This window comes from Panthera uncia (genome assembly GCF_023721935.1).
Source record: "Panthera uncia isolate 11264 chromosome D3 unlocalized genomic scaffold, Puncia_PCG_1.0 HiC_scaffold_8, whole genome shotgun sequence".
Lineage (NCBI taxonomy): Eukaryota > Metazoa > Chordata > Mammalia > Carnivora > Felidae > Panthera > Panthera uncia.
In genome coordinates, this window is record NW_026057586.1 from 39,297,510 (window position 1) to 39,313,478 (window position 15,969).

General features: G+C 36.3%; 1 protein-coding gene across 3 annotated transcripts in view; it reads left to right on the forward strand.

Annotated features, from left to right (window-relative positions):
* CCDC178 (coiled-coil domain containing 178) overlaps positions 1–7,628 on the forward strand; it is a 436,068-nt gene extending 428,440 nt beyond the window's left edge. For all 3 annotated transcript variants that reach the window (XM_049620227.1, XM_049620228.1, XM_049620229.1), the window contains one exon: positions 6,948–7,628. In XM_049620227.1, the coding sequence (XP_049476184.1) occupies positions 6,948–7,028 (81 nt within the window). In that variant the 3' untranslated portion in view covers positions 7,029–7,628. The remainder of the gene's footprint in view (positions 1–6,947) is intronic.
* Positions 7,629–15,969: the final 8,341 nt, after the last annotated feature.

The following is a 15,969-nucleotide window of genomic DNA, read 5'->3' on the forward strand; positions in this document are numbered from 1 at the left end:
TTCTCTGTCCCCCTCTCTCTCTGCCCTTCCCTGCTCACTCTCTCTGTCTCTCTCAAAAATAAGTAAACATTTAAAAAACAATTAAAAAAATTGTTGAAATTCAAATACAATATGTAAGAAAATATAAATATTCTTGTGAAGCAAAATTAAAATGCAGTGCTAAATTGGTTCATATAAGTCTGTTTTCCAAGTCAAATTTTATCTAGTCAGCAACCTAAAATTAATTAGAATAATTGACAAAGTTTCAAACTTTGGGACTATGTTCATATTCACAAATTGTATACATCAGAAAACTCATGAGATTTTTAAGTAACATGACTGTTACCACTTTATATATTATGAGCAAACCATTTACCAATCACTGTGAGGTCTAAGTATATAAAACACTGCTAACAGCATTGGAATCATCTTTAGAGCCCTCAGCATACACTTGGAAGCACATATGGCAATGTCAAGTCTCTTTCATTTGTGTAGATTAGATTTTAGAACAATCAAAACAAATTCAGAGTCAAGAATGATGAGTGAAATGATCAATTGTACTGCTCAAGACCACAGTAATATGGATCCAATTTACCCTTTAGTTTTATCATCCAGTACCCCCAGGAACACTTGTTTATTTGATGGTCCCTAAGAAGATCCCATGTTTTTCTCCTGGCTCATCTTTGAAAGTAGAGTTAGCAAGACATCTCCTTCATGAGAATTCACTGAATTCACAACCGGAAGTGGCATTTCCCTCCTTTTGAAAACCACAGCTTATCTGTGACCATATCACATTCTGTGTTGTGATAAACTGTTATTCCCACAGTCCTTGAGGCCACACTGTATTTTGCACTCCAATTTAAGGGGTGGGGGGGACATGGGGGTGAAGGGGGTGCTAATGTGCTACTTTTCCAGTTCTGACCACAATATCTGCCATTGTACCAAAGGGGGGAGCTTAAACATAACAAATGAAAATAAGTGTTTGTCAAGTGAATAAATGAAAGAGAAAGGTAATTTATACTGTCCATGCAAGGATTGAAATCTAAGCACCAGGTCTCATTTTAACTTATTTATTTTCTTCACACCAATACAATTTTTCTGCAACACATCCTTTGGGATCTTAATAGGCTACTACCAGGTAAAAGATCAAGTGGACGATGAATTTTTGAAATACTGGATATTAAAACACTGAGTCAGTTTTCTTTTTTTTTTTTTAATTTCAGAATATCTGAGACTAATATGCTACTGTGCTTTATAACTCTTGAAAGAGTGGGGTTGAATATTCAGTAGTTACCAAATTTTTTTAAGTTTCCTTATTTATTTTGAGAGAGGGAAAGACTGACAGAGACAGAGAGCACATGGGGGAGGGGCAGAGAGAGAGGAAGAGAGAGAGAATACCAAGCAGGGTCTGCACTGTCAGCACAGAACCCAATGCAGGGCTCAAACTCACCAACCATGAAATCATGACTTGAACGGAAGTCAGAAGCTTAACCAACTGAGCCACCTAGGTGCCCCAGTGGTTACCAAATTTTGACCATAGAACATTTTGTTCTTCCGCAGAAGAAACACTGTCCTCTGAGAAGGAAAGCAAATGTAGGATTAAATGCTAATTAAATTAGCAATAAATATGGAACAGAAAAAAAAAATGAAGTAGAATTCAATTTTATTTACAGGAATAAACTGAGAAGAGGCTACTTCTCATGTTGAATTCTAGGTAGAAAAGCTTTTGTTTCCTTAAATGAAAAGCAGAGCCATTATTAGCCAGATTTTTTTCCCCAAGAATCTAGCAAGATCACAGAGCTTGATCATTCTTTCAGTGGGGGATTCACATGGAATTTTTTTTTTTTTTACTAATGACTAGAATAGGACTCTTAAAATATTTTTCTCCCTTAGAATATGTTGGTTTAGAATTAGTCATCCTCTTTTTAAACTATTACAACATTAAATGCAAAATTAAAGCATCGCTTTCTCTTTATCATTTGCCACGTTACCAAAGATGTGACTATTCTCCTGTCTAATATGAATCACATTACCCCACATTTTCTGAAAGGCAGCCTGGTTATCCACCTAAACCTTCACGGTAACTTTTCCTGGTCTCCTCTATCCCAGCCTGAAGGCCTGTACCTGCTTTTAGTCTCTCTGAATTTCTAACTTACTTTTTTGGAAATCTGATAATATTTGAAATACCAGTTAAAATCTAGCAATATAATGTTTCTTATGAATGCTCCCCCGCCAAAAATCTAATAACATTGCATAAAAAAAAGACAAAGTAACAATTTTCTTTCTTCAAAACCACTCAGCTGTGCAATCTTTAGTTCTTTTAGACCTTCAGAAGGTATGATCAGTATGCATAGGGAAAGTCATGTCTCTTACTTAACTTTGCAAGAGTGCACTACAGAGCACTAATAGCTGCATTGCCTTGTTAATAAACTTCAGTCAAAATGCTTTGGGAGATAATTTGATTAAAAAAAAGAATAAAAAACACCGAAGCCGAAATATTGCTTTTATAAGCTGCAAGATCAATTCACCATGTGCTTTTTTAATCAACTGAAATATATACATTTAAACAGAAAACACAGATGACTTAGCATTCTCCCATATCATGCCAGTGAGCGTGACTAGTTCCTTGTAATTTTTTTTTCTAATACTCTCTTGTGCTCTGACTTACGGGGGGAAAAAACTTCCCATGAAAAATGTGTGCTACTTTTCCACTTTTGGCCTTGCATGTGCTTCCTCTCTGCCTTAATTACAATATAAATCAACTGCAAAAAAAGATTTACAGTGATTACACCTCACTTAGAGAGCTGTGAAGATTGATCTGGATGTGGTATGTTTGTCAACCTCTGTGCCTAGTTCTCATCTTAGTGAGTTCCAGAGTGAATCCCAGGACAACATAATATTCAAAAAGAAGTAAAGGTGGGAGGGGAAAGTTCTGGTATGTCACTCTGGTCTTTGTGTTCTCACCGAATATGCCAACGACTTACTCTCAGAAAACTCCAGGGCAAAAGACTTCAAACAATTGTGAACTTTAAACCCATTTACTACCTTAGCAGAAAATATCACCATAGCTACCGAACTGATCCCTGAATATCCCCCCATTTTCTGTCTGTGCACCCAACTGGGTGAAACCAAAATTGTGACAGAAATCTTCCTGTTTTGAATGGATTAATGCTTATCACCACCAATGAGGACCTATATTCAGGTCACTAGTTTCTTGGAGCGAAATTAATCAGCCCTTGCCTTTAGGAAGGGTGTCTTTTTTCCAAGGTAAATTCATTCATTAATGTGATCACACCAAGCAAAACAAAAACATACAATTAGGAAACAAAGCTGACACAATATAATGTGTCCTTTAAATCTTCCTAATTGCTCACAAGTTTTGGAATATGATGAATTTTGGTTAAGTCCTGTAACTTGGCCTAACTTTCTCTACCTCTACGACATGCGTCCTGCCCACCTCATTGCTGTTCAGGCTCTGGTCTAAAGGATCAAACAGATGAGATACCCTGCCTCTTAGATTTATTCGTGTTGAATTTCTTTGAAAGCCAACTTGACTGCTTCATTTAAAAAGTGACCTCAGTGATTCCTTTTTGATGAAATGCAATAAAGCCTCTAATAAATTATTAGGACAGCTATTTGCTAATTTGCCAGTATATCCCTTTTAAAAATGGTCTTATCCTTCCAAACAACACTCCTGAAAAATCATGTTTTCCTGTCCAGTTGTTCCCTATTTTTACTGTTTTCCTACAGTGACAGTGCTCCTACTGAATAACCAAGTGTCAAAGATTTTCACGCTCAGCTCAGAAAGGAATGTAATCATACTTTAAAAATAAAGTATATTCTCAAATCTAGAAATTAGCTAGTAATTGAAATTATCATCACAGTATTTTAACTGATGACCATTGAACTCTTTTCTGGCAAACGGCTCATAGAGCATTAATTGCATGTCACATTACAGATCTGCAGAGTTAAATTCTGTCTTGTCCTTGGGACTGTGAGTTCTAAAGCAACTTTAGAAGTGTCTTTAGGGTACAAAAGAAATCATTAAACTGCAAAAGTTCTGTTTGGTCTGAGAGGTATGCACCTCATTTTCCTTTCTTTATCATCCACTGTTACCATCTACCACTTTTGATGCTGCTAAGAAGGTCCACCACTTTCTATTTCTACCCACAGCACCCAAGTATCTAAGAACACTTCAGAAAACCATTGTCTGCATGAAGCAGATTCAAAAGGTTTTAGAAAGGAAAGTTTATTCTGATTTCTTTCTGATCAAGGTTTGAATGGGGATAATCCGAATTTCTTTATAATCCTATATACATTTTAATGGATTGTTAAAAATAGTTCATAGGAACTATTACTAATGTACAAATAGGATCCTATTTTTCAGGATCTTTGTCTCTGGTATCTATCAGCAAATAATATTACTAGATACAATATCTGTATTATGAAGTTTGCAAGACACAAAAGAAAAAAAGTTGATAAAAATTAATGAAAGGTAACTTTGAAAATATGACCAAATGCAAAATTTTATACAAACACTCACACAATATAAATCTTATTCTTTCAAAATTTATTAGCTCAAAATTGGCCCTATTCTTAATAGTTCATACAGGGGTTGGTTTGACATTGGTTTTGATCTTCATCATGGAAAATTTTTTACTTGTCTAACCAATACTGAAATCAGAATATGAAAAAAAAAAACCTTTATCATCTTAAGCAAATAGGCTCTTTGAGCACCTTAGAAACATTCCTACCTATCAAAAATGTAATTATATGCTAATTTAAGATTAACAGAATGCAAACTGGCGTTTTATTATGCAAATCACGTATCAATTGTAATTAGCTATTTACTAAAGCAAGATTTAGCTTAGTTAGATTTATCATGCAAAATTAAGATTCAGGGTCACCTGGGTGGCTCAGTCAGTTAAGTGTCCTATTCTTGATTTTGGCTCATGGTTTGTGGGATCAAGCCCCCAGTCGGTCTCCGTGCTGACAGCATGAATTCTGCTTGGGATTTTCTCTCTCTCTCTCTCTCTCTCTCTCTCTCTCTCTGTCTTTCTGCCCCTTCCCTGCACATGCGCTCACTCTCTCTCCCTCCCTCTCTCTCTCTCAAAATAAATAAATAAACTTTTAAAAAAATAAGATGTAGATTCATTATTTCTCCATTATTTGGCCATCTACTGAATTTTAATACAATATCTCTTTCTGTACACAGACCCACACATCTCAGGTATACAAGATCTAAAGTTTGATTACTGGCAAATGTCTGAAGTAGGAAGCATGCATAGCAAATACAACCACCATGATCTTATTTGCATCTCAATTCATGCAAGTTATCGGTGCTGGTTACAAAAGGAAATCATGTATGAATTTTTCCTGTGTGCTGTCTTTCACTTCAAAGATCAAGGTTCAGTCACCATCATCACTGCCATATGCAATCTCCATAATCAAGACAAAGTGTTTACAAACTCTAAAACAGGACCATGTTTCACAATAAAAAAGACATATATTTTTAACCCATTGATTGGTTCAGTATTCTGTATATCCATGATATTCTCATTTCTGACAAGTGTTTATATCACCTTTGACTTTGACTATTCTCATGGGGCATTTTTATCATACAACTTGGCTGAATCCAGCCATGAGATCCTTTAAGAGTAGAATGATATTTTTTAGGCTTTATTCAAATGGATTTTCAATGTTTCATTCTTATCTCTTACTTAAAATCTCCATTCTTTTTTCAGTTAGGTTCCTCTTGCTTGAGGAAAATGTTTTGTAAGCATGTCTTTTTTTTTTGTAAATAAGTATATAAGTATTATCGCCGAGAAATAAATATCAAGATATATCTAAGATAGAATTATCAGTTCAAATTCGTTTAGTTTCCATAAGAATGTTTTATACCTGCTTAAGTATAACCTTTGTGTCTCTATTTAGAAAATGTGTTCATGATGGCATTGAGACATCCAGAGCCAGACCTTTTAAGGGATTATTTCACTTCTTGGGTAATTAAAGCAATTTAGCCTTTGGTGTAGAAGCTATGAATAGCACTTGAGGGATGAGGCATGTAATAATTACCCAGAAAACTACTAATATGTATTATGGCTCAGTTATAACATGCATTTAGAATGGCAGCAGACCAAATCAATATTGAGGACCAGAGCACACATTCATAGTAAACATTTCTAATATCTAAAAACAAAAATGAAGACTCCTTTTACATAAAAGAATATTTTGAGAAAAATCTCTTGTGATAAATAAACCTTCTGGCCAAGCTTATCAAAATTAACCTAGTTCATGTTACTGATTTTGCTCTTGTTTGTGTTTAGAAGAAACACACGTATAGAAGAAAATGGTAGGGATTTCTAGGTTGCTGCGGCATGTAGTTATAAATATATATTGTATTTTACACATACAGTTTGCTAATTATGTGTGTACTTTTGTATATATGTATGTATGTCCACATGTTGTCTTTTCCTCACGTTAGAATGTAAACTGAATGAGGGTGACAAATTTTTTCCTTTTTTTCCCCCTTTACTGTAAATAAATATATTTGTTGAAAGAATACAAACATTCAATTATTGAATCTAGTAACAGTCATCATAACCTGGCCTTATACAATAACCCAGATTTCACTTTCTGTGTGTAATAAAATGATGTAAAAGCCACTGGAATGAGGCAAGGATGATGGGGATAAAAGAATCTCTAAAGCAGTAGAGTATTTTAAGTTCCTCATTCACTATCTGTGTTAAAGCTAGTTTGACTTTTAATTTTAAGAACTTACGAGGTCATAAGGAAAAACACCCTTCTTTGGCGTTCGTACTGTTTGTCACCTATAAAGAATTAGGTAAGGGTATTTGGTGTTATTTTTATTATTGGCAAGTTTTCCACATGTATGGCTTTAAAATAATACTCTGTTTTCTTAATTAATGAGCAGTTATTGATTTTGTTTGTTTGTCACTTCTAAACAGGAGGAATCTTCAAATTTAATGCAACACATCTTAGATTTCTTCCAGACTTTGACAGATGACTCATGTGAAAACGATGGTTAAGCAAACAACCAATGTATCTTGGATGCTGAAATAAAAGACAAGAAAAGTCACACAGTTCAGATAACAGTGTAATTGGACATTCACCTGTTTGCCATTTCACACTTCCATGGACGAAAAACTCACTCACCTCCCAGCATGCTTTGCCACTCTTTTACTTACAGCAAATCCATAACAATGAAACAGGTGACTTTCATGCTGCTGTCAGGAACGATCTAATTTCAGCTCTGGGTGACTGATTGCAATTGGCTTTGCCTCATCTGATAATTAATCTATGTCACCATTAATTGGAAGAGAGAATAATTACTGGCAGTGTTGACAGTGACTGTTCGCTTCCCCAGATTTCCCCATCGTGTTGGCCCAAATAAGGGCTTTGCGATTCAGTACTTAAAGTTTGTTTAAACTGTAACAATACCTATGCCCATGTGACACTTTCAGACACTCTGTCTAATGTACTTTTGTTTTTGTGTTTACCAATCTTTTTTAGCTCACCGAGAGCTGTCTCTCTCAATCACTCCTCAATGTTCTATCTTAATTTTGTGGAAGTTTAAAGTTTTCAATGAGCTGGAGATGAATGATTAATGAATAAATTTAAATGCTTCATTTTGTCCATGGATCATTAGTCAAGTCCTTTGTGGTAAGGACCTGAGAAAGGAGGGGAAATTATTGAGACATTAGCCTGAAGCAAGCTTGAGGTAAATATTATGCAAAAGAGAGAGAGAGACAGAAAGATGGAGACACACACATAACGCGCACACACGCGGAGAAAGAGAGAAACAGGAGATGGAGAACTGCAAATGAACAACTTTGATGGCCCTGGTGAAAGACCTCCAGAAATTTCTAATCTCTGGTCTCTCCCAGTTTAGTTTAATGGGCCCATCTGGCCATTTGTTCCCCAATGTCTACAAAAAGGAAAACATGTTTCAGTTAAACTAATTGTTTACAGTACGTTGCTTAACGAGAGATCCAAATCTGTCTTCTGCTCATTAACATAGCAGTTTTGGTTTTCAGAATCTGCTACAAACTTAGACACTGCATATTTTATAGAAAGTCCTAATCAAAATGCAGAAATTAAAAAATCTCTAGTAAGTTTCAGTCTTTGTTTTTTATGTATGTATCTCTAGAGCAAATGATACTAGGCCTGCAAATACATTTTTACATTTTCCCTGCTTTTATTTTTACTTATTTTTATTCAAATATAATTAACATACAGTGTAATATTAGTTTCAAATATGCAATATAATGATTCAGCAATTCTATACATTTCTCAGTGCTCATCACGATAAGTGTACTTTTCTGCTTTATCAATCTCACCCATCTCCCCACCTACCCCCCCCTCCGGCAACTACCAGTTTGCTCTCTGTATTTAAGAGTCTGGTTTTTCGTTTGCATTTTTTTCTTTGTTCATTTGCTTTGTTTCTTGAATTACACCTATGAGTGAAATTATGTGGTATTTGTCTTTCTGTGACTGACTTATTTCACTTAGCATTATACTCTCTAGGTTCATCCATGTTGTTGCAAATGGCAAGATCTCATTCTTTTATTTAGATAAGTAATATTCAATTGTGTATATATATATATATATATATGTATATATATATATACTTTATACTTTATACTTACTTTATATAGATAAGTAATATTCCATTGTGTGTGTGTGTGTGTATATATATATATATATATATATATATATATGCCAGTACTTATTTATCCATTCATCTATCAATGCTTCCATATCATGGCTATTGTAAATGGTTAGTTTTCTTCCATATCATGGCTATTGTAAATACCCAGTAGTGGCATTATTAAATCACATAGTAATTCTATTTTTCATATTTTGAGTAACCCCATGCTGTCTTCTGCAGTGGCTGCACCAATTTGCATTCCTACCAACAGTGCTTAAAGGTTCCCTTTTTCTCCACATCTTCACCAATACTTTTTTCCTTGTCTTTTTGATGTTAGCCATTCTGTGAGGTGTGAATTCGTATCTCATTTGGATTTGCTTTCCCTGAGTGATTAGTGACCTTGAGCATCTTTTCAAGTGTCTGTTGGCCCTCTGTATGTCTTCTTTGGAAAAATGTCTGTTCAAGTCCTCTGTCCTTTTTTAAATTGGATTATTTCGGGGTGGGGGGGGCGGGTGGTGTCGAATTGTTCTTCGTTGTAAGTTCTTTCAATATTTTGGATTTTAAACCCTAATCAGACATATCATTTGCAAGGTCTCCCATTTGGGGGTTGCCTTTGTGTTTTGTTGGTGGTTTCCTTCACTGTGCAGAAGCTTTTAATTTTGGTGTAAACAGTCTTGTTAAGAACCAGTGATCTCCTAGCTCTCGGGACATTGAAGGGCATGCACAATGTTCCACCCAAAGTGTCTACTTTGTAAAAGGTGTCTCCTTAGTTACCTTGTTGCCTTCTGAAAGTCATCTAGACAAAACTCTCTCCCACTAATGACTTTCAAAACCCTGTCATTACAGTGTTAGATCTTTCATAAGATAGTTCTCAATAGAAAATGAATTGTATTTTATCAAATTCTCTTTTAGTTCTTGAATGATATCTCTTTATAAACATTTAAAATTTTTGCAACTCTGCATGCTAAAATGAAAATCTGCATGTCTAGAGTAGTTCCAATAGAAAATACATACTAGATGACTTTGTCATTAAAAAGACATAAAACCCAGAATTATCATAAAGTGACATTTCCATGTTTTTTACCATGAAAAAAGTTGGTGATGTCAATCCATTGACTATTTTAGGATTTCTAGTCAGGTACTAAGGAAACTAGGTATTAGGAAATCAGTAGCTCCACATGTGTCTTTCAAATCACTGAGATCACCTCAGTAACATCCCTCACTCGCAGAGAGAATGGAAGGGAGCGGAGATGATCTGGGAAAGAGCTTGCAGGTGTGGAAGTGACGCTGTGGCCCACGTCTTGGCTGACTTTCTGACCCAGCATTTCCTCAATGCTGGTAAACATGGACAGATTACATGGAAATCATGTGGGCTGTTTTCTTAGAGCATATCAAATGGAGAGTTTTACCTATGGATTAAGGATTACATTTAAAGAATGGGGCCTTTTCCCTATAATAGTTAACAGACTTGTTTTTTCATTATGCAATAAGATATTAAAACTTAAAGCAATTTTGTCCTGCACCCAGCCTCTTGTTCCCTGTAAGAATTTGAGCTCAGTAGTAGTCTTTTGGATTCTTCTGCTTCTTCAGTGGAAGCATGTGGAAAGATTCTGTACACTATCTGTGGAGTTATTTATGTAATAGATTGTTCTGTGCAACTCATGGAACACCACAAAACAAAAACCTCAGCCGCAGACGCCAGCTTTCTGACAATGCCAATACCTGACCTAAGGGGTCAGTCACACCATAAACTTCTGATTATAAGGATGAAAACTGTGGGGTGTAAATCAGGATCATCCCAACAGAGGAGTCGGAGATAAGAAAAAGGAAAGGAGAAAGAAAAGAGGGAGAAAGCTGGTGCAGGATGCATCCGAGCAGGATTATTTTGCATTCTCAGAGCTATCCAAGTATAATTGTGGAGGAAACTGAAAAGCAACCTTTAAATGTAGCTGGTAGAAAAACATAGTTTTTGAAGGGAGTTGCCTCCCTCCTCTGAACTGGAGAGTCTTGACAGCAAATGCTTGCTGGGGATCATGATTTAATAATTACAATTGAAAGGGTTGGTTAAGAATGACTGACTGGCATCACGAAACAAATGAAAGATGACGAATCTCCCATGCCAGGGAAGCGTTCGACCCTGTCTCTGCCTGGGTGTGCCTGGGGCCTCCTCTATTTGAGCCGTCATATTTCTAGCCATTCACCTATCATCTTCTGCATTTCATTGTTACCCTGTACTGATTCAAGACGGAGCCACAGTGGATTCTTTTATAAATGTGTTGTTTTTAACTGTTGCCGAGAAGCCTGTCCCTCTGCAACAGCCTACGATAGACAGGCTCCCTTTTAACTGTATTTCTCCAGCTGAAGTGATATCTGCTACTAATTTGCTTCTGCACAAATGTGTGTCAGATAAAACCTTACAGAAGGGTCGGTCTTCTTGCTCAGCTGTACACCACAATGGGAGTGTGGATTATATAAAACATTCTGACATTTTGGCAGAAAGACAACAACTTGTAAAATGGGGCGGACGGGGTGGGGGGAGTGGAAATGAACCACTCTCTATAAATCATTGATTCTGTGTGATCCCATTAGATAATCCTTAGTGTTTCATGTCCACTCTAACAGATTAAACTTGAGATAAACTTGAGATGCTGCTAGGAGGCAGCATCTATAGAACATATATACTCTCAGGGGAATCCTTGGGTACGATTTTGTCTGTATACATGACTTAAAAAGATTCATAAATACAGTAAGAAAATGTAATAAGACATACATTAAAGTTGTTTAAACATCAGACAGAAGGAAAACAGAATAAATAATCAACGGGCCAAAGAGTGAAGTCAGTACAAAATATATCCATGAAGTCATAAATATTTGCAAGTAATGACCGCAAAGTAGTCTCTGAGCTTTCTAGTAGCCCCCATAAAGAAGCAACCATTGCAATAGTTCGGTCATTCCAGATTTATAATCCTGGACATGACTAGTTAGAGGAATATACAAAATTTTATTCAGTGAACCTTCAAATATAACTGTTTCATGTTCAAATTTGTATACCCAATTCTAGGCATACTTTATCCCTGGCTGAAGAGGGAAAACTTAAACATTTATTGCATGAAAAGGTTAATACACATCCTAGGTCAAATCTGGCAATAATGAGATAATAGCCTCCTAATATCTCCTTGAAATTCTTTAGCAGAATTCACTGTTTATGGTCACCTTATGGTCAATTCACCTATCTATGGTCATAACCAATTCAGAATGGTTCCCATCTAGACCCTTGCAGACCTTCTTTACTGGTTTGTTAAACATGTTTGTTTGTACTCAGTATTATGCAAAGAATCCAGAATTATTTTATTGGTATTTTATAAGTAACTCCTCGAGGATGGAAGTCCCCAAACCTTGTTATTCCAATTATAAATGTTAGTGCATTTTAATATATTATTATATATTACAATATCTATTTGGCAGATCCTTATTTTTGAAGTTTATTCTTCATAAGCATAAGATGGCAAGGTGCAAAGAAAACAGTGCAACACCATTTATAGTATGTGTGTGTGCACTTATCTCTTAGAGTCATGAATTCATAATCTCATTCACATGTAAAATGTATACGGTTAAAATATGAATAACAGCGTGGAAGAGAAGGAAACAGGTCAGAAATACTGAGAAGGAAAAGAAAACAAATTTTAAAAATGTATTGTTCAAGCCATTTAGAGTAATATTTTGTTTCTGATTCTTTATCAAAAGCACAAAGCAGTTGCTGAATATGAGCATAATTGTATGTGCCTCTTTATTTGCAATAATTTTATTTTGGCATTTCGAATTGAATCACCCATTAAGATATTAGTTTAGTTGCTGAATGTATTAAATCATTTGAAACAAATCATGTAAGGGGATAGACATACTTCTGAAGAAATCTGTTCTGAGTAAGACAAGTGTACTTCATTTTAACAAGGCATTCACAAGTCCATTGCTGGATTCCAAAACATTTCCACTGTGTTGCATTCACACAACTAGTCTATAAATGTACCAATTTAGTTCTGACACATCAAGCATAAATTTGAGTTTGAAAGTCTCACTTGACTGAGTTTTACAGGTGTCCATATTGTTCTATGATAAAAGGTGACATTCGGGCCATCATGGATAAGCGTGTGCTGTATCTTAAAAATGCTCACAATTTCCTTTTGTTCTGGTTCAGTTTTGGTGTCTAGATCATCTTGCACCTATTAGCAATTTCATTTCACCATCATGCCTGTACAGTAGTATATTTCACAGACAGGGTGTTAGCTGGATATATTTCATCCAGACTCTACGTATTTTGCCCAACCAACGTGTCAGAGCACTAGACCTGGCTTAGAGGTCACTTTTGTAATCCGTGAGGAAAATAAAACATGGGAGCTCAGTAGCACACACATCCACAATCAGCAGTAGTCTTCTTCTCTGATAGAGATTGCAACTTATGAAAGGGAACATGCAGAGTATAAATGAGAAAAGAGCTAACCAGCCAGATCAGCCAAATAAACCCTGGTGATTGCTGGAGTGAGAGATCACATCCAGACTGACCTAATGTCCAGTCATGAGTTATATAAGTATTTCTGGAATGTTAAATGGAGAAAAAAAATGACCAGGAAGGAGCAAGAGATAGCACTAGGGCAACGATATAATTTATTACTAAGACTAGAACAATTATGATCATAAAAGAGGGTGATACTAACAATTACACTGGGAAAACAAACATAAACCAGAACTGTCCTGGGAAAACTGGAATGCATGATGCCCCCTGGACAGCCCAGTAACTTGGAAACCCGACCAAAAAAAAATGTACAGTCCTTATAAATCAGTAAACCATGAGAAATCTAAGTTTAGGACTGCACTGGGGAACAGGAAAGTCAGTATGATTAGTAATATTTGGGGAAATAGTTACAGTTGCCTATAATTGAAGAGTTGCCTATAATTGCCTATAATTAGAATCGGAAACTGGTACCAGTGCAAATGAAGATACCCTGGGAGGTAAACAAAGTGAAAGTAAATAAGGTCCTTACTTCTTCCACTTGGGGTATATTTGGTATTAACTCTTTCTGGCCACTAGGGGACCACTTAGTACTTTGCACGTTGCCTTGAACCGCTTTATACCATTCTGCTCATAGACTAAAGAAAGACCACCGGATGCTAATTATGTCAGGGTCCTGTGTCATCTCTTGCCTATACAGCACATACTGGTAATTGATTATATGACACTGTTGCCTAGGGGCTTCAAGTGTCTTAGTTTGGTTTGTTCCAACTCACGGACTTCTTAGATGTGTCTGAAATCTTTGGCGTATCCAGACAAATGCCTGGGCAGAGCTTCACACGGTAAGAATTGGATCCGTATTTTTCTTTTTTTGATTTGGATAACAGCCCTGTCTGGGAACTTCCCTAGCCCTTCCCTAACTATTGAACTCTGATTTCAGGTAATAATTTGAGTTTAGAAATAACAAAAAAAAATTAATTACAATTATTACATACCTACTAGGTACCAAGTGCTGTGTATTTATATCTGAACACTTTTTTCTAATCCTATAATTTCTCCCAAGAAAGCATTTTTTTTCCCTCTCATATTAGAGATGAAAAAACTGAGACTTTGGTTGAATTTCTTACCCCAGGTCTAAGACTATACAGATGGGCCAAAGATGAAATTTCAATCATTGTCCTAAGTTTATACGATTTCACCTGTCCCACAACAGAAAGGGAGAAAAGACAACTAGTCACCTGGTTCTCGTCATGATGTCCATGAATCCTTTTTTTGTTTTTTTTAATATATGAAATTTATTATCAAATTGGTTTCCATACAACACCCAGTGCTCATCCCAAAAGATGCCCTCTTCAATACCCATCAACTACCCTCCTCTCCCTCCCACCCTCCATCAACCCTCAGTTTGTTCTCAGTTGATGTCCATGAATCCTAATTCCAAGCAGAAATGCACAGAATTGTCTCACTGAGAATTTGCTATGGACTCTGTACAGAAAACCCTACACTGTGACATCTGCCTCACAAGCCCCCGGACATCTTCCATCATCACCTACTGAATGGGGAATTCAGGCTGTCATCCTGGAAAGTAGCTCTGTGCCACCTTAGACACAGAGTTACCAAGGCACGGGTGGAATGCTAAGGCATGAGCACTCTCAAAAATCTCACTGCCTGACATTATTTGATGTGCATATTGGACATTTTGTTTGATTGTTTTTAATTCTTTTAATTTTATTATAATTGCATATAGTTTTTATCTACAGTATGATACATAGATAGATGATAGATGATCAGTAGGTAGGTAGATATAGATAGATAGATAGATAGATAGATAGGTAGATAGATAGAGATAGATAGATAAATGATAGTTTGCTTCAAGGCTTGTGCCATATGTCTAGTGACAGGTCACTTCATGTGAAAATTCTGAAGCAAGCGCACCCACTAACCTCGAGTATTACACTGTCATTATAGTCACTATATTGTGACTTTTTTAAAGATTTAAAGTAAAACCATGAAAGGATAAGATCATATCTTATTCATCTCTGAATTCCCAATCCTCAGCATACCTTCTGGCACATACTTCCTGACAAACAGCAATTTAAAAAGAGAGAAAAAAAAAAGTGCCACCCATCTATCACCTGAATGCCAATTTCATTTCCAGTGGAAAATCCAGTGCCTTCCCCTGAAATTTCCAGCGAGGCCTCTAGCTACAATTTCTTCTCGAAAATACTTGCCTACAACAACTTCTGTGCCCTGCATGGGGCATCTGCTCTTTTACCTCTGCCCCAAGATCGACCCCAATAGCCTTTCCACAGAGATGTTTTATATCCTAGCAACACAAACACAAACCATTAAAATTGAATATTAGATATCCTTGAGCTGACCAGAACTGCAACTATGTTACCATGTTTCCCTGTCATCAGTTCTCTCTTGTCTACTCTCTGTTCTGGGCACTCGAAGCGTCTGTTCGTTTCTAGTAGACAACATTTGAGCTATTTCTTTTGTTTCCTTTCCTCTGGCTATTCCAGGTGCTAAGGTATCACCTGCAGTCCTAAGGGATATACAGAATTATTTTCAGAGATTAAAGTCTTTGCCAACTCTTAAGATAAAATATAAGTTTTAATCTCATAATGCAAGGAAGGAAAGAAAGGAATGGGAAGACAGAGGGGGAAAATGAGGAGAGCAGAGTGGGGAGAGGACTATGGAAGCCACTTACAGCCCGTGACTGCTGTGTAAGTATGCAGGGAAATTGTGTTTCAGTCTCAAAACTATGATAAGCCTCTTACTAAATCATATAGCTGACTTGGGGAACAGG